The following is a 20,689-nucleotide window of genomic DNA, read 5'->3' on the forward strand; positions in this document are numbered from 1 at the left end:
TAAAATGTCGTCACCGCCTTTGGAGAGAAAACTAGGCACTCAATCATTGTTTTGCTTTAAAATATTTATCCAAACAAGTCTATGCTAAAACTAAATTTTAATTTATTAGGAGATATATGAGAGTGATTTTAAAGGAGTCAAAATTATTTGGAATTGTCTTTTTAATCATTAGAAATAAAATTTTTATGATATGAAATTTACATTTAAAAGTGTAAAAGCATATTAAATTACTAAAGACATGTTTGAAGTAATTTTAAACATGATAAAAGTAATTTTAACAATTTCAAAATCACTCTACGCTCTTTTTAACTTATAAAGTAAAAAGTAACTATTTTCAGATGGATGTTTTAACCCTACCCATCCTTTTCCACCCTTGATCAATTCTGACCCTTTTAAGATCTGGTGAATTAACCAATATACCTCTCCCCATTCATCAAGGATTTGGCAATCCTGTTAATTGAAAACAGTAAGCTCCCTCTCTCTCTGCCTAATCTAAAATCTGAATATAAAAATGCATATTGGCTCTCTATTATAGAAATCAAATGAACCTCATAATGCACATTTCAATCAGCAAACCATGAACTATAAACTACCGCCGATCACCTTCACTAATTTCTTTTAAGGCAGTCCCGGTCCCGATCGTATGTAGCGCTTTCAACCCATCAGATCAGATCCCTGTATCTTTAACAATTTAAGAAAGAATGAATATTTTCCTGCAAACCCCAAATAATACTCTGCAAAACCAAGAAAACTATAAGCAGAGAGAACAATCAACCTATCAAATTCAAAGAATGTAAAGTATAAGTGTCATTCCTCTGTGACGGCTACACTTGAACAAGATTCAACTAGTTTGTCATGATTCTGACATGGTTCATCAGAGCTATCGTCACCGTCTGAGTCAGCTAGGTTATCAAAGAAAGCATCAAGATACCAGGGACATCTTTCATTCCATTGACCTTTGTGGGCACTTGCTCTCCATTTCTGGTCAGATATCATCTCAGGAGAAAGCCCCCATTCCAGCATTTCTTCCTCTGTGTGATGAATCGCTAAGCTGTATTCCCCACCTTCTCCCAACTGCAACACCCGGCATTCACAGTTTTCGGGATTGTTCAGGTACTCAAATTGCTCGACCGTCCACTTGAACCATTTCGTGAGGAAGACACGAGATGTCAGCCCATGAGATATGATTATAAGATTGAGATCTTGGGAAGGGTTGTGGCGGAGCCTGTTCATGTCTATGTCCCTCCACAAGGACTCAAGAAAGCCTGAAAAAACCAATATGTTCCTCAAACTAGTTATTTCAGTATGCCACCATTCATCTCATGTACATAAAAACACTTCTCGAGCCTAAACAAGCTACCGAAACAAACGAAGTTTAAGACATTGCAACATCAATTTAGTTACATGATAAGAAGTTAATGCATCTCGATCCCTTAATCATAAAGAAGACTTCTAAACTAATAAGAATCGTTTACCATTTTAATTAAAGAAATTATTAAACATGGCAGGTAACGATTATAAAAGTGTCAACCACATTATGATTGGCTACTTTTAATAATGCTTTCTCTTTTGAACAGAAAGCAACTTTCATTTGTTTTTTTTTCTTTTCTTTTTTTTTCTGCTGCTAGTGTATCTACTTTTCTAGTATAAAATGAAGTTATTAGAATGAACTTTTGATGGTCCATTTGAAAGAAAAGCTTTCAACTTCAATAGTAGATAAAACCCAATTCTCCAATATCACAGTAACCTTTTATATATTATATCCTCTAAAGCCATATGATAATATCCCCAGCCTCCATCTTCTTGTCTTCATATATTTCTTTATGACTAATTGAAATCTTTTTTAGAGTAAAATATGGAAAATGTTGAAAAACAGACAAAAAGCTAGTCTTCCACACCATTTTCTTCAAATGGCAACAAGATCCTTGGTAAAATAAACAGTAGGGACCAAAACCTAATAATGCCCTTTGGCTACCAGTAATCTTCACTCTTAATTATTCATTTTCAGGAATTCCAGAATCTATCTTTAGTAACATAATATCAACCTCATAATCAGGAAATTACACATCTACACATGACATGACCCAAAATCATCATACTCCTAAAACTGGAAAGTTTCATCAATATCATCAAAATCCCTGTAAAGAGAAAATGCTCCCATATATGAGATTTGTGAAATGTTTGGCCCGATTCTAAATCAAATTTTATGAAGGTTGGAAAGTTAAACTTTATACCATTTAGGCACAAAACAGTTTTTAAGATGGTTAAAGATTAGCATTTAGCCTAAAAAGTAAGTTCTACAAGCCCGGATTTAGATGATAGGATTACCAAAACTCTAGTCCAAGATAGGCTAACTCACATAACAAACACAGGTAGCTTCTACACAAGCTTAATCCATTACACCATTTCTCAAACAGGGCATATAACTATATAAGAATGCAATGTCAAGTAAACATAATACAACCTAAAAGATATCCTAAATGCCAAAATTCCCTTCACCAGAGATATCAGAAACCAACAAACAGAGCTTAATCTTAAACTAGCAATCCACAAGAATCAAACCCAAATCCATCATTGAAAATCAGAAACGTATAATGAAAAGCAAAGGAAAACAGAGAACTCACTGGAAACGCGATCGTAAACATCAGCAGCGGACTCTCCTTCAGGGAAGCGATAGAAGAATCTCCCAAATCTCTCCCTCGTCTCCTTCACAACCTTCATCCTCTCCTCCACTTGAAAATTCCCAAAATCCTGCTCTCTGATTCTACACTCCTCCCTAACGCCAATAATCCTCTTCTTCGAAAACGCACGGCCGATCTCACGGAGTGTGGATCGGGTGCGCTCGTAGGGCGAAACATAGAAGTAGACTCGCCAATGAGGGTTCGTTCCATCATTGGACAACAATCTGTGAAGCTCTTTACCGGCGATTCGAGCCTGAATCAAACCTTCTTCTGTTAATGGAACTTTGTTATCGGGGGTTGTGGTGTAGGTTGCGGAGTTGAGATTGCCTTGAGATTCACCGTGGCGGACCAAGATTATCCGCTTTGGGAGGATGGAGATTGGCTTCCGATGGCTGTGATTCTGCTCGGTTTCGATCTTCGGTCGCATCGGTTTCCAGATTTGGATCAAAATCTTTTGGGTTTTGTGATTCAAATTGTGAATAGAGAAATGCAAAATCAAGAATTTATGGATTTGGGTTGCGTGAAATTGAATTGTGAATGTATCCCTTGCGTTGATTCGACGATGAACATTGCAGTGCAGATGGCCTAAGATTTTGTACGAGTATTTGGTTTTTAAACATCGCCAATTTAATGCCTTATTTATATACCCTTCTTTCTACCATTACAGTATTTTAAGATTTAGTTTTTTAAATTGTATATATAATAAAAAAAAATTTTAATCTATTTCAATTTTATTCTAAGTTGTGTATATATTTGACATATGTTGACGATATGTTTTAGGTTTTCGCGTTAGTTTTTTATGTTTTCAAATCTTTTATTTGATTTTGATGATATATTAATTATATTAATTAATATATTATATAATTAATTTGCATTATTTTTTAAATTTTATAAAATAAACCAAATAAAATCAAGATCACAAATCAATAAAACAATACTATATCCCCTAGATATATTTATATAATTATTCTAAAAAAATGTATTTTGATATTTATATCATCCAAATATAAATAGATGAAAAGAGAGATAAGTTTAGGCAGTTTTGTATTGATTTAAAATTAAAATTTATGCAGTTATCTTTCCCTATCTCTATCTTTCTTCTTTTTTTTTTTTTAAAAAAAAAAAAAAAAAAAAAAAAAACATAACATTATTACTTAATATCTTCTTTTCAAATTCAACATTTTTTCTTTAAAAAAAGTTTATAAATAAAGTCCCTCCAAAAACTCCACTCCCATTAGAACTACAAAACACAGAATTTCCTTTTGTGGTTTGGTTTGGTTTGAGGAAAAAATTAAGTATGTATAGTCACATTTGTTCTTCTAAACAAAGATTTACTATAAACATTTTATATGTGAGAAGAAATTAGATGGCTCTGACGTTAGTTTATAAACGTTGTGTGTCGTGAAAGAGGTAGTTTTTGGTGTGTTTGGCGGCTGATTTACAGGTTGGTAATTCTAAGTTTTTGGGATTTGTATTCTGATGACGTTCATCTTTATGTGTTTCCAAAATCCTTCACTTCCTTGTCCTTCTTGTTATTGCAATCGCTCTTTTAAGGCTTTGCTTTCTATCTATTGTCTAAGTTCTATTTCTCTTTTAATCTTTTTTTTTTTTTTTAATTTTTCATTGGCCGAGTTCATCTAGACCTACCATTTTGGAATCCGTTGTTTTTCTACTTCCACAATTATTAAGGTAAAAAATTGAACCAAGATGGATAACTACAAGCTTAAGTTGATAAACTATATATGGTAATTGTATGGGTTTGGAAAGAGAATACCACTGTGAAACAAATAAACAAAAATGTTACGAACCCTAGGTTTGATAGGGGTTAAATATGATAATTTTAATGTATTATTCTTTTGTTTTTGTTTAATTTTGGTAATTAATGGATTGACTGAAATTGGAAGAAAAACAACCTATTTATTAACTTAGTGTTATTGATCTTAAATTGTTATTAAATTTGGTACAAAGTACAGAACCTTTGATGTTAATATCTTTCTAGATATTTTCTAGTCTTTTGAAAAAAAAACTTCTTGACCTAATTTCAAAATTGTTTTCTTGTAAACATACTTTTAAGAAAACATAAAAAATGTGGACTTAAAATTACCAACTAGCATATGTTAAGGATAAATTTGATTTTCACCGAAGGCCTCTCATCCTTGCAATTTTGAAATTAATTGTTAATATAATTTTTATGAAAGTAATCGTATTATAATTAATTATCTTAAAGCTTTTGTTTTGATCTATATTAAAGCTTAAATCCCCAAAAATTTTCAAAAATTAATATCTATTTAATTTATTATAATTAATCTAAATTCATAACCGCTTGATCATTTTATTATATATTTAATCAAGTTTTATTATAAATATTATAATAGAAAATAGACGCTCATTGTTTAGTGTCTCAAAGATCATGTGTCACCATTCATGTTGTCCATGTAGCTTTTAGTTATTCATGTTTGGTGTCCATGTAAGTCCACATCCTACATAGTGGCATTTGGTGGATCTTGAGAACACACCTACATTGGTGAGAATTCCACTTATACTAATTTCCATATTATCCAATCTCACGATTTTAGTTATTTTATTTTATAATTTTAGTTTTTATTTATTTATTATTATATTATATTTTTCATATCCGTATTCCCGTTGTGCTCCTCAATTTTCATAACACGTTATCAGCACGAGCTTCAGTTCTTTTCTCCGTGAAAGGTAGGTCCTAAAAATATGTCGGTTTTTCCCGCTTCGTTATAATTAATAAATTAAATGTTATTTTGCATATTTAATACATATTAAATTTCTAATATAAATACAATATTTTGTGAAAGTGTTATTATGACGAACCTTACAAAATTAGAATTCGCAGCTCTTGAGATTAATGACAATAATTATTTGTCATGGGTGTTCGATGCCAAAATTCACCTGGATGCTATCAACATGGGAGAAACAATTAAAGAAGAAATACGACATCCAGTCAGGACAAAGCAAAAGCTATGATTTTCCTTTGTCATCATCTCCATGAGAGATTGAAAATGGAGCATCTTACAATAAAAGATCCTTGTATCTTGTGGAAATATTTAAAAGAGAGGTATGATCATTGAATAACAGTTATTCTTCCTAAAGCTCATGATGAGTGGATGCACTTGAGGCTACAAGATTTCAAATCAGTAACTAACTACAACTCTGCATTATTTAAAATTAGTTCGAAATTATTGTTATGCGGAGAGAAAACTACTAATGCTGATATGTTAGAAAAGACATTTTCTACATTTCATGTCTTGAATATGCTATCAAGATAAATGTTTTAAACAATATTCTGAATTTATTTCATATCTTCTCTAAAGGAAATCACACATGAGGATTTCCATGAGCAACGAAATGATCGTTCCAAATTCCATTCGAAATTGAACAATAACAATTACAGTAAAAAAACGAAAACTTACAAGTTATGCATAAAACGAAATTACAGCATGCTTTACAATAAGATTAAGGGATAAAGTATCATACCTTTGAAGACTCAAGTTCAAACACCCTAGATCTGTCTCTTATACACATCTAGATGTGTATAAGAGACAGACCTTAGTCGAGTTGAGTGAGAATACCACCACAATGGCCACCTTGGTATTCTCGGCATGAGAATCCAGAAGTTTTGGTCTCTTTATGATCTTGGTTAGAGGAAGAGACTGAAGGAATAACAATCGTGTAGACGATTGAGCAAGTGGAAGATGAGAAGAGTCTATCGCATAGACAAATTCTCGATCTTTAGAAGAAGAAAACCTATCGTATAACAAATGCCCCGCGATTGTTTAGCTATGACCGATTGAGTGAACTATCGTATAATAACACTCCATGATCATTTAGTCCCTCTTCCAGCTATCTTTTAGTGAATCCAATTCACTTGACAACAAACCGTGAGTACCTTTCCATGAATGGCAACTCTACTAAATTTAGGAAAACATTTTTCCTTTTATATCACGGTTACTATAAAACCACCAATAACCTCTCACTCAATTGGTTATTAGAGAAAAATAGATAATTAACCAATAATTAATATTATTATAAATATATACGCTAACCAACTTACCATATTATATTCATAACCTATAGTTTTAATATTTCATCTCATGAAACATATAAACCATAGTTCTTTTTCTATTTGATGGTACTTAATGTAAATCACATTTACATAAATCCTCCACTTGATGTATCTCATACATCACACCAATCATATCATATATAATCGAATTTCCTCTTGTCAATTTAAACATTCCAAATCAACACCAAGAACTGATTCTCAACTTGAATCCATTAAGCTACTAAAGGGACCTTATGGACTTGTAGCTTGAAACTCCAATAGTTCATGAATAACTTACTAAACTCTTTAGTCTTGGGATCCACCATCCGTTAACTGCCAAGAACTCCACTAAAGACTAACAACTGCACTCTTCTTACTACAAATATATTTTGTGTCCATATCAACCAATCACAGTGCGATAACCCGTTACAAATCGCTCGTAAGTGCAGCTGTGCCAATAACCGTTATGTCCCTGTAGTTACATCTAACTTCTTAAGTACCACTGATCACTCTAATGAACATAAGTCATAGTCCTACTATGACTGAGTCCTCTCTTCAAAAGAGAAGTTGTGGCTACTATGTTCAAGACCTGGAATCATCCCTTAAGGGAGCAATCTATCTACTTACCCCAGCTTCGGGGAAGGAGTGAGTTCCATCTTGTGTAACTAAGATCCCAGCTCCCAAATCAGACAAACCCCAAAAAGGTAGGCATGTTGAGTTGGCAATCTGGCCACTCTCACCCATACTAAAAAAAGGACCACTCTCAAAGGTAGGAGTTTTCAAAATACTCAGGATTAAGATCATGTCACCTATGGTCGTTAAGGTGAGATGTAAGTCTCAAGTATCAATGGCGTTATATAAAGATAAGTCTCAAGTATCAATGGCGTTATATAAAGAGACTAGTCATCTCGTGGTTCGGTCTTATACATACTCTTTCTATAGGACACCCCCGTTCGCATGTCTCCACATGAATGGTCAGGATCTACCATCTATAGTAGTTCACAACACTTGTGAACCTCTATATAAAGTGGGTCGTATCTGTAGTGTCACCAGGATTAGATATCCCTCATTAATCTTTATACTACAGATCTTTTTAGGTTATCACTTAAGGCATAATCCATTTGTATATCTCATATACATGCTTAAGTTTACATACAATAACCATGGAGTTTTGTTTATTGGATATGAGTAAATGCCAAATAAAATAACTCTTATTTTATTCATAATAATGTGTATAGTTTACAAACTACGAGATTTCGGGAGAATTAGGATACCAATCCCAATATTCTCGTGGTTGAACAAAATAACAAGTTATTGATGAAAAATCATGAATCTTGACCAACCGAAATAATACCATTCCCTAAAGTGAATGCTATGAATTTTAATAATAATCATGGTCGAGGTCGTGGTCGAGGTCGAGGTCGTGACCATGGCAGAGGAAGAAATAATTATTATTTTCATGATGGTCATTCTAATCATTTAAATTTCAAAAGGACCACACAAAATGATGATCATAAAGGAAAAGCTCCACAAGATAACAGTTCAAAGAGTGTTGAAAATAAATGCTTCCGATGCGGAATGACTGGGCATTGATCACATACCTGTCGTACATCAAAACACTTACTTGACCTTTATCAAGCCTCCCTGAAGGAAAAAGAGAAAAATGTGAGCAAATTTTGCAAGCCAGGATAATGACATATTTGACCTATCCCATATGACAAATTTGGATGTGGGGGACTTCTTTGAATCTCATGAAGAGAAGATTGACACAGTTGGTGGCACATCAAGTGTTTCTTTTGATTTTGAGAATATCTAAACTTAATGTTGTTGCTTTCTTTTATCTATCTTCATATTTTTTTAGTAACTTTTGTATATTTTAAGTGTTATTTTTCTTATTGTAATTATTTTCTTTTAATGAAGAAACATGGATCATTTTCATATATTGGGTGTTTTAAAAATAAGCAAAGAAGATCTATGTCTGTTAGAAAGTGCAACTACACATAAAATACTTACAAATAAAAAATACTTTTCCAAATTGACAACACTGAAAGCAAAAGTAAATAGCAAACTTGATCGAAAGTTTTGGAAAAAAAAATATTATTTTGTCTAGAGGAACAAAATTTACAATTGAATGCACTGTTCTCTAGTCAATCAAAGAGAAATCTTCTAAGTTTTAAAGATATATGTTGCAATGGTTATCATATTGAGACTGATAGTAAGAATAGTATGGAATATCTATATATATCATATCCACTGTCTCAAATGAAAAATGTATATTGGAAGAGTTGCCTACTTTATCTTCTGGATTGTATTATACTCATATACGAGTAATTGAAACATATGCAACAATGAACCTGAAATTCATTAATCCATCCGTATTTACAATTTGACTGACCGATTGGGTTATCCAGGATCTATAATAATGAGAAGAATTATTGAGAATTCAAATGGACACCCATTGAAGAACCAAAAGATTCTTCAATCTAATGAATTATCATATGATGCTTGCACTCAAGGAAAATTGATAAGTAGACTATCACCAGCTAAAGTGGGAACTGAATCACCAACATTTTTAGAACGAATTCATGGTGATATATGTTGACCCATTTGAAGGAAATTGAACACGAGGGTTTCCATGAACAACGAAATGATCTTTCCAAATTTCAACCGTATGTGAACACTACAATTACAATCACAAACGAAAACATAAGGTTATGCATAAACAGAAATTACAGCATGCTTTACTAAAGATCAAGGACAAGAATCAACAAAGCTTTGTAGACTCATCTTCAAGTTCCTTGATCACGAACGCTCGATCACAGCAACAAAACAACACACGAACGTTCATCCAACACGACCGCTACACTACACGGCCACAACAAACTCGAACTAATCGATCGCCAAGGTCACAAACACCCCGAACACCGCAAACGGCCTCCACAAAACCTCGGCTGTGTCGAGTTGAGTATGACACCACCAAGAAAGTTACCTTAGTAATCTCGGTGTGAGAATCCATAGGGCGGGCTCTGTATGGACTTGGTTAGAGGCAGAAAACCGGGGGAAGAACAACTGTGTAAACGATTGAGCAAGTGGGAGATGGAACAACCTATCGTATAGGTCGGTGCCTAATTGTTTAGAAAAAGCTATGTGATCGTCTAGTAAAAGCTATGTGATCGCTTAACTCATCGTCTAGCTGAGTGTCTATTGTGTAAGAACACTCCACGATCGTCTAGCTAACTTCAAGCTGTCGTTTAGTAAATCTAATTTACTTGACAACTATCCGTGAGTAATTTCCAAGAGTGAAAATCTCAAATTCACAACTTTGAAAATCTTACTAAAATTAGGAAAACATTTTTTTTTTCCTTTTATCTCACGGTTACCATGAAACCACCAATAACCTCCCACACAATTGATTATTAGAGAAAAAGAGATAATTATCCAATAACTAATATAATTATAAATATAAATGATAACCAACTTATCATACTATATTTCTAACCTATAGTTTAATATTTCATCTCATGAAACATACAAACCATAACTCTCTTTCTATTCCATGGCACTTAATGTAAATCTCATTTATATTAACTCTCCACTAGATGTATCTCATACATCATACTGATCATATCATATATAATCAAATTACCTCTAGTCAATTTGAACATCTCAAATCAACACCAAAAACTGGTCCTCAACTTGAATCCATTGAGCTACCAATGGGACCTTATGGACCTATAGCTTGAAGCTCCAACGGTACGTGAATAACTGACTAAACCCTTTAGTCACGGGATACACCATCTGTTAACTGCCAGACACTCCACTAAAGACCGACAGCTGAACTCTCCTTACCATAAATATATTATGTGTCCATTTTAACCAATCAACAGTGCGACAACCCTTCATAGATTGCTCGTAGGTACAGCTCTACCAATAACCATTATGCCCCTATAGTTACATTTAACTCCTTAAGTACCACCGATCCCTCTAATGAACATAAGTCATAGTCCTACTATGACTGAGTCCTCTCTTCCAAAGAGAAGTTGTTACCACTATGTTCAAGCCTCGAAATCAGCCCTTAAGGGAGTAATCTATCTACTTAACCCTGCTTCGAGGAAGGAGTGAATTTCATCTTGTGTATTGAGTTCCCAGCTCCCAAATCAGACAAGTCCCCAAAAAGGTAGGCATGTTGAATTGGCAATCTGGCCACTCTTACCCATACTAATCAAATGACCACCCTCAAAGGCAGGAGTTTCCAAAACACTCAAGAATGAGGTTGTGTCACCTATGTTCGTTTAGGTAAGATGTAAGTCTTCAGTATCAACGGCGTTATATATAGAGACGAATCATCTCGTGGTCCAGTCTTATACAAACTATTTGTATAGGACACCCCCATTTGCATGTCTCCATATGAATGGTCAAGATCAACCATCTGTAGTAGTTTACAACACTTGCAAACATCTACAAAGTGGGTCGCATCCATAGTGTCACCAGGATCAGGTATCCCACCTTAATCCTTATACTATAGACCTATTTAGGTTATCACTTAAGGCATGATCCACTTGTATATCACATATACATGCTTAAGTTTACATAAGATAACCATGGAGCTTTGTTTATTGGATATGAATAAATGCCAAAATGAAATAACACTTATTTTATTCATAAAACAATGTGTATAATTACAAACAACGAGACTCCGGGAGAATTAGGACACCAATCCCAACAATCTCCCACTAGTCTTAATGCCTTGGGAGACTAATGTACAATAGAAGAAAAAACATGTACTATATACAATAAACTAGAGCATACCCCAATATCATCACCCACTTGCCCTAGACAAGATGTTGCATGTCCCGCAGACCCAAACTCTCCAAGTGACCCTCAAACACTTTATCCATGAGAGCCTTTGTAAAGAATCAACAACGTTGTACGCCGACGCGATCTTTGTGACTATCATATCACCGCGATGCACAATCTCCCCGATCAAGTGGTATTTTCACTCTATATGCTTACCCTGACGATGACTCCGAGGTTCCTTCGAATTTTCCACAGCGCTGCTATTATCACAATACAAAGTGATAGGCAAATCCATATTTGGAACAACTTCCAAATTTGAAAGGAATTTCCTCAGCCAAATAGCTTCCTTAGTTGCTTCACAAGCTGCTACGTATTCGGCTTCCATAATGGAGTCCGTGATGCATCCTTGCTTGATGCTTCACCACATTATAGCCCCTCCATTCATAGTGAACACTGACATACATGTCGGTTTGCAAGAATCTCTATTGGTCTGAAAGTCAGAGTCCGCATATCCTATAAGGATTAGATCCTTATCTCCATACACAAGCATGTAGTCCCTCATTCTCCGAAGATACTTGAGCATCGTTTTAACCACCGTCAAGTGATCAAATCCTAGATTAGACTGATTCTGACTGACAATCTCTACTGCATAGCAAATGTCGGGTCTGGTACACAACATTGCATACATTAAGCTTCCTATATCTAAAGCATAAGAAATACGTCTCATCTCCTCAACTTCTTGAGGTGTCTTAGGACATTGATCCTTGGACAAAACGATTCCATGCCTGAAAGGTAACAAACCCCTCTTGGAATCCTACAATTTGTACCTGATCAACATTTGATCGATGTACGATGCCTGTGACAAGGCTAACCATTTGTTCTTATGATCCTGAATAATCTTGATCCCTAGAACATACTATGCCTCACCTAAATGTTTCATTTGGAACTGGGCAGCTAGCTATTTCTTAATGTAAGTCAGATACCCTACATCATTCCCAATGAGTAGGATATCATCCACATACAGTACCAGGAAAGCTACTGAGCTGTTGATGATTTTCTTGTATATACAAGGCTCATCAACGTTCTTATCAAAGCCAAACGACTTGACTGTAGTGTCAAATCTAATGTTCCATGATCGAGACGCTTGTTTTACCCATAAATGGACCTATTAAGCTTGCAATCTTTTTGCTCTTGATCTGGAACTATGAACCCCTCTGGATGAGTCATATAGATGGTCTCCTCAAGATTACCATTAAGAAAGACAGTCTTGACGTCCATTTGCCATATTTCATAATCATAAAATGTGGCTATGGACAAGAGTATCCTGATAGACTTGAGCATGACAACAAGTGAGAAAGTTTCCTCATAGTCAACTCCCTCGACCTGGGTATAACCCTTTTCCACGAGTCGAGCCTTAAAGGTTTGAACCTCTCCATCTACACCTCTCTTTCGCTTATAGATCCACTTACACTCAATAGGTCTTACCCCATCAGGCAGATCAACAAGCTCCTAGACGTTATTGAAGTATATAGACTTCATTTCCTAGTTCATGGCCTTAACCCATTCATCTTTGTCAACATCCTTCATTACTTTCTTAAAAGACAACGGATCCTCGACCCCATCATTCGAAATGACATTTTAGGCTTTAGTCAAACCCATGTAGCTATCTGATCGGTTCATAACCCTCCTACTACATCGAGGTAGTCTCAACTCTTGAGCTGGTTGACTAAATGTACCGACCTCAACAACTCTTGTTGATCTGTTGGCCTGTTCAACAACTCTTGTTGAACCCTCAGCAGTCTCAGTCTCACTAGAAATCTCACGCAAAACGAGCTTACTTCGTGGCTTATGATCCTTCATGTGGTCTTCTTCTAAGAAGATAGCTTTTGTAGAAATAAACACTTTATTCTCACTCGGATCAATAAAAGTATACACCTCTCGTTTCCTTATGGTAGCCTATAAAGAGGGAAACCTTTGAACGTAGTTCCAACTTCTTTGGGTTAGTCACAAGCACATGTGTCGAACAACCCCTAATCCTAAAGTGATGTAAACTACTTTTACGGCCTCTCCATAGCTCAAAAGGTGTTTCAGAAATGCTTTTCGAGGGAATGTTGTTCAGGATATAGCATGCAGTCTTTGCTACAAAACCCCAAAACAAGTCTGGAAGATGAGCATAACTCATCATAGACCGAACCATGTCCAATAAGGTTCTGTTTCTCCTTTCTGATACACCAGTCTGCTGAGGTGTACCTGGGGTCGAGAGTTGGGACACAATCCCATATTCTATCATATAGTTCTGGAATTGAAGGTCCATATACTTTCCACCACGATCAAATCATAGTATTTTTATCTTCTTACCTAACAAGTTTTCAACTTCAGCCTTATACTTCTTGAACTTGTCAAGGACTTCAAACTTACGTTGCATTAGGTAGAGATACCCGTACCTTGAATAATCATCTATGAAAGAGATGAATTATTCATATCCACCTTAAGCCCTAACATTCATCGGACCACAGAGCTCTGAATGTACAAACTTCAAGGCTTCCTTGGCTCTGTAACCTTTCCTAGTAAAAGGTCGTTTAGTCATCTTACCTTCGAGGCATGATTCACATATCGGCAAGAAGTTTTCTTCTAAACTCTTTAGAAGTCCACTTTTCATCAACTTCTCAATCTTATTCAGGTTGATGTGACCTAACCTTAGATGCCAAAGAGGGGTGTTTTCTTTAGGAGAAATCTTTGGTCTTTTAACTATTGTTATCATACTGAACATTTTAGTGTTAAACAAGACTTTAATGACTAATGACTTTAGTACATATAAGTTACTTTCCATTGAACCATAACCACTCTTCATTCCATTCTTGAAAATAAACACTTTATTCTCAGAAAAGAAGATGGTATACCCTTGTTTAATGAGACAAGAAACCGAGATTAAGTTCCTCTTAATATGAGAGACTACGAAAACATTATCCAGTAACATATAACATTTCTTGTCAACAAATAATATAGCCTACCTACAGCAACAGCTGAAACAACCTCACAAGTGCCGACTCATAGAGTCATCTCTCCCTTTGGCAAAGTTTGTCAAAAACTAAACCCTTGGTAAGAGGAACAGACATGATTGGTAGCACCTAGATCAAGAATCCAAGCAGAATCATCATTCTCTACTAAACATGTCTCCAAGACCAATAAATCAGATTTATAGACGACAGCTTGGAGTTAGCTAGACGATCGTGGAGTGTTCTTACATGATAGACACTCAGCTAGATGATGCGCTAAACGATCGTATAGCTTTTGCTAGATGATCGCATAGCTTTTCCTAAACGATTGGGCATCGACCTATACGATAGGTTGTCCCATCACCCACTTACTCAATCGTTTATATGATTTTCTCCCTCCGATTTTCTGCCTCTAACCAAGTCTACACAGAGCCCACCCTCTGGATTCTCACACCAAGAATACCAAGGTAACCTTCTTGATGGTGTCATACTTAACTCAATACAGTTGAGGTTCTGTGGAGGTCGTTCACAATGTTCGGGGTGTTCGTGACCTTGGTGATCGATTAGTTCGAGTTTGTTGCGATCATGCAGTGTAGCAATCATGTTGGACGAATGTTCGTGTGTTGCTATGTTATTATGATCGAGCGTTCGTGATCAAGGAACTTGAAGATGAGTTTATAAAGGTTTGTTGATTCTTGTTTTTTATCTTTTGTAAAGCATGCTATAATTTATGTTTATGCATAACCATATGTTCCCTTTTATGATTGTAATTGTAATGTTCATATACGATTAAAATTTGGAAAGATTATTCCGCTGCTCATGGAAATCATCATGTCCGATTTCCTTCAATTGGTATTAGAGCCAGGTTGTTCTGATATTCCAAATTTCAATTTTGTTTTGAACTTCTTTTACAGTCATGGTGGGTTTTTTTGCATTTGTGTTTAATTGTTAAATTCTTTTGTGGATGGCGTTGATGAATATTTACGGGTTTAATTACCTTTGTTTAAATCTTTCTTTCAATTACAAAGTGTTAATTTGTAAGGGCCTCTATGTTTTTGGGCATAATTAACATGCTATCGAGTCTGTAATTCAAAGAGTTTGAGTTTGTCGAGTCGTTCATGATAAAGTTTCGAAGCATGAAGATGTGGTTCTCAGTGAAGAAGAAGACCAAGAGTTGGTCGTATTGTGTAGCCTCAGGTAAACGATTGTTGGGATTTAACTAAACGATCATGTAGATTTTTCTATATAATCGGGTAGTATTTACTAAACGATGCTAAACGATGGGGTAAATTGTTTACTCTATCGCGTAGCGTTGGTTGCCCGATTGTGTAGACGATCATAGTAGGACCATATTATGCTCATCGTTTTATAGAACGCACGCACTAGACGATCGTGTAGTTAGCATGCCTCATCGCATAATTACTACCTACACGATCACATGGTATACGATACGAAGGTGCTCGCTAAAGCGATAATTTAGGCGATGGTACTTTGCCGCATCATAATCGTTTAGACAATCGTGTAAGGTTGGCATTATGCGGAGCGCGCTAAATGATCGCATATCTTCATCGCTTAATAAAAGGTACACAATCGTTTAGCTCTGGGAGCGTTGGTAAACGATAGAGCGAAGCGTTTGTTGCGGGGTGTTTGGTGCACAGTGGTTGAAGACGCATTGCTTTGCCCGAACGGTTCAAGACCCGGTTCGCCTGTTTGAACTGGAGACTCCTTGGATTTGTAACAGTTAGCTTGTACTTCTGAGGATTTAAGGCAATTTTTACTCGATTCATCAACTTTTGTTTATTATACATGTGATGTATGGTGTTTATATGGCAAAGTGTTTGACATATAGATTAAAACCCACCTTAGGTTGTGCAATTATTCATGCATCCTGTATTATTATTGTTATAATCTTGCATGAAGAAATTACGTGAAAACATGCGCATGAATCATGAAATATAAGATTTATATTTTGCATGCAGTGAGCATTATCATGCATCATCCTCTTATTATAAGTGTTATAGTCTAAGGGTGAATGGAAGCATGTTGTGCTTGTTTCGTTGCTGGTTTTGTGTTTGCGTTATATAAAAGAAGTAACAATGAATGAACAATGCATTAAGCATGACACTTAAGATGTTTATAATTGTTATGAATGTCTTGCATGTGTTTAACTTTGCATTGTGGTTTTGGTTGTTTCCGTTTATAAGTGTTATAAAGGAAATTAGAACTAAAATCAATAAGAAAGAGTTGCATGCGGACTTAGGGTGAACTTAAGTTTTTTAAAAGGGTTTTAAAATTGGATTGAGATAGACCTAAGTTCAAATGGTTCTAAAAATTTTAGTAACCTAAATTAATCTTTTAAAATCGATTTAATAGGATTAAATTGATTGGCATAAAAGATTAAATTTGTTTTAAATCTATCTATAAGAGACCTTTTGTCTAAGGTGGGTTCTGTCTAGGCTGGGGTTCTTAAGTTGATGGAAACGGAACACCCCTACCTGGGAACCTACCTAGAAAGGTGTATTAGATAGATTTTCTATAAGCATGCGACAGTTGGTCAAAGACTCCGTTAAAGAGTTTAATGGATGATGATCAAAAGTTGTTTTAACAATCCAAGGTAAAAGTTACTCTTAGGAAAACCTAAAAGTCACTTAGTTAAAATTCTTAGCCGTGTTTTTTCTAAGTAAACTAAACCCTAGGTAATAAAATACTTAGTGAGGAAGAGATGTATCTGATCTGTCTATGATTCTACTCAAGTTTCTCCCTATATGTTCACACGATGAGATTCATGCTTGGCCTCGTGGTGCCCTGGGAACACCCTCCTTCGGATGGTGTTTGCATGAGTCAATATCAAGGTGGATGGAGAGAGTATTTATAGCAAGTGGGTAAAGGGTGTGTGTCAACACGTCCTATGGTCTCTGTCATTGGTTCACACCGTGAGATCATTAACCCACCAAGTGAACCATTTAGATATTTAATGATATTTGTAGATGCATCTAGCAGATGGTCACACGTATGCTTATTATCAAGTCGAAATCTTGCATTTGCAAGATTACTTGTTCAAATAAATAAGTAAGAGCACAATTTCCTGATTATACAATTAAGACCATTCGTCTTGATAATGTTGGTGAATTTACATCCCAAGCTTTTGATAATTATTGTATGTCAATTGGGATAAGTGTTAAATATCTTGTAGCTCATGTTCATATACAAAATGGTTTAGCAGAATCATTTATAAAACGTTTGAATTAATTGCAAGACCATTACTTATGATAGCTAAACTTTCTTCATATGTATGGGGACATGTTATTTTGTATACAGCGCATTTGTACACATTAGGCTAGTAGCTTATCATAAGTACTCACCATTACAATTAGCTTATGGTCATGAGCCAAATATCTCCCATTTGAGAATTTTTGGATGTGCAGTATATGTTCCAATTGTTCAACCACAACGCACTAAGATGAGTCCTCAAAAGAGGTTAGGAATATATGTTGGATATGATTCCCCATCAATTATTAAATATCTTAAGCCCCTGATGGGTGATGTATTTACTGCACGATTTTTTTTATTATCATTTTAATGAGACAAATTTTCCAACACTATGGGGAGGAATTAAGAAGATGGAAAAATAAATTACATAGAATGCATCGTTATTCTCTCATTTAGATCCCCGTACAGATCAATGTGAACTTAAAGTTCAGAAAATAATTCATTTGCAAAATATAGCAAATCAATTACCAGATGCATTTACAGATATAAAGAAAGTAACTAAATCACATATACCAGCTGCAAATGTTCCATCAAAAATTAATATCTCAACAAAACAAGTTATCACTAATGAGTCTGGAACATGCGAGAAGTGTGGTAGACCAATGGGTTCCAAAGATAAAAATCCTCGAAAATGAAAAATAATTAATAATGAAAAAGACTTGGTTAAGGATGTAAAGATATATAAAGAAATCATCGACATGACTAGTGACGAAGGTGAAATACCTAAACTATGTCATGACAGGAAAAAAATGGAATCAAACTAATGTAATTATTGACAACATTTTTACGTATAATGTTGCTCTTGATATCATATCTGAAAATGAGGATCCTAAACCAAAATCTGTTGAAGAATGTCAACATAGAAAATATTGGAATCAATGGAAAGAAGTAATCGAGGCAAAATTAAACTCAGTTTCAAGACATCATATTTTTGGACTGTAGTTCGAACACCTGAAGATGTTAAACCTGTGGGATACAAATGGGTATTTGTGAGGAAAAGAAATGAAAATAATGAGGTCACAAGATATAAAGTAAGACTAGTTGCACAAGGTTTTTCGCAAAGACATAGTATTGATTTTGAGAAGACGTATGCTCCAGTGGTGGATTCAATTACATTAAGGTATTTAATTGGCTTGACTGTGTATAAACGTCTGGATATGCATCTTATGGATGTAGTCACAACACATTTATATGGATATCTTGATAATGATATTTATATGAGAATCCCAAAAGGATTTAAAGTACCTGAAACATATACATCAAATTCCTAGGAATGGTATTCAATAAAGTTACAGAGATCACTATATGGATCGAAACAATCAGGACAGATGTAGTACAATCACCTGAGTGGATATCTATTGAAAGAAGAATATCAAAATAATCCAATATGTTTGTGTGTTTTTATAAAGAAAACACAATCAGGATTTGCTATTATAACTATATATGTTGATGACTTGGATATAGTTGGAACTCCTAAAGAGCTTTCAAAGGCAATCGAATATCTTAACAAAGAATTTGAGATGAAAGATCTCGAAAAAATAAAATATTGCCTTGGTTTGCAAATTGGGCATTTAACAGATGAAATATTTATTCATCAGTTAACTTATACAGGAAAAATTTTGAAAAAAAATTATATGGACAAAACACATCCATTAAATATTTGAATAGAAATCCGTTCATTGGGTATAAAGAAAGATATATTTCAACCTCAAGAAGATAATGAAGAACTTCTTGGTCCTAAAGTACCATATCTTAGTGCAATTGGTACACTTATGTATCTTGCTAATAATAAATGACCAGATATTGGATTTTCAGTAAATTTATTAGCCAGATAGAGTTCTTCTCCTACAAAAAGACATTGGAACGGAATTAAGCATATACTACGTTATCTCCGAGGAACAATCAATATGGGTTTGTTTTATTCAAATAAATCAAATTTTGATCTAGTTGATTATGCAGATTCTGGATATTTATCTGATCCACACAAAGCTAGATCTCAAACAGGTTATCTATTCACATTTGGAGGAACTGCTATATCATGGCGATTGGTGAAACCGACTATAATGGATACTTCTCTAGGAGTATATCAGCATGTAGTGGAAGCAACAAGGATCAATAAGCATTCTAATTCATTAATTTTGGCTATAACTAAAGAATGCTCATACAATAATAAGAGGGTTTGATGAAATACCTTTATAGAACCTTTAGAATCTCGATTTTCAGCTGCAAAACTTCTCTCGATCTCGCTGTGGACCACCTCAAGATCTTTCCCACTATCCTCTTGGAGCTTTAGATTGAGTTGTAGGACTCAAAATAAGCTTGAATGAAGGAATAGGACTCAAAATAAGCTTGAATGAAGGGAACTTGGAGAAAAACTCACTGCAACAACCCACTTGAAGAACACTTCTTTAACACGAATTTTTCAGCAAAAATTCTATCGTTGCATGCCTCAATTCCACTTCCATCTTCTCTATTTATTGCAGGACTTTTATGCAAAGAAGGTGGCTGCATGAGATACAGCTCATGCTTAGAATATTGAGGTCAAACGTAAGTGGGATTAGTGTGTTGGGGTTGATGCCCTATAGTCTCGTGTCCTGTAGTTTGTAAACAGTTTGTATGAATACTTGTGTTGTTCATATATGATATTTACTTCACATCTTGTATTTTTGCTCAATTATTTATTTTATTTGCTTTACCACAAACCAATAAACATAAAATCCCTAGTTATATGTATGTGGTAACATACAAGTAGATCATGTCTTGAGTAATAACCAAAATGGTCTGTAGTATAAGGATATAGGAGAGAAACCTTATCTTGGTAACGCTACGGATGCAGCCCGCTTTGTGGAATGGTCACAAGTGTTGTGACTTAT

General features: G+C 34.9%; 1 protein-coding gene across 3 annotated transcripts; it reads right to left on the minus strand.

Annotated features, from left to right (window-relative positions):
* Positions 1–239: 239 nt before the first annotated feature.
* LOC120069929 (phosphoglycerate mutase-like protein AT74) lies at positions 240–3,303 on the minus strand. 3 transcript variants are annotated; one of them, XM_039021768.1, is made up of 3 exons: positions 2,625–3,303; positions 776–1,265; positions 240–675 (listed from the first exon to the last, which is right to left on the minus strand). In XM_039021768.1, exons 1-2 carry the CDS (start codon positions 3,106–3,108, stop codon positions 808–810), a joined length of 942 nt encoding a protein of 313 aa, XP_038877696.1. In that variant the 5' UTR covers positions 3,109–3,303; the 3' UTR covers positions 240–675; positions 776–807. The 3 variants fall into 3 exon arrangements, with proteins under 3 accessions (XP_038877696.1, XP_038877695.1, XP_038877694.1); XM_039021767.1 differs by having other exon boundaries at positions 240–681; XM_039021766.1 differs by having other exon boundaries at positions 240–1,265.
* Between the last annotated feature and the right edge of the window lie 17,386 nt (positions 3,304–20,689).

This window comes from Benincasa hispida, unplaced genomic scaffold (assembly GCF_009727055.1).
Source record: "Benincasa hispida cultivar B227 unplaced genomic scaffold, ASM972705v1 Contig686, whole genome shotgun sequence".
NCBI classification, from domain to species: domain Eukaryota; kingdom Viridiplantae; phylum Streptophyta; class Magnoliopsida; order Cucurbitales; family Cucurbitaceae; genus Benincasa; species Benincasa hispida.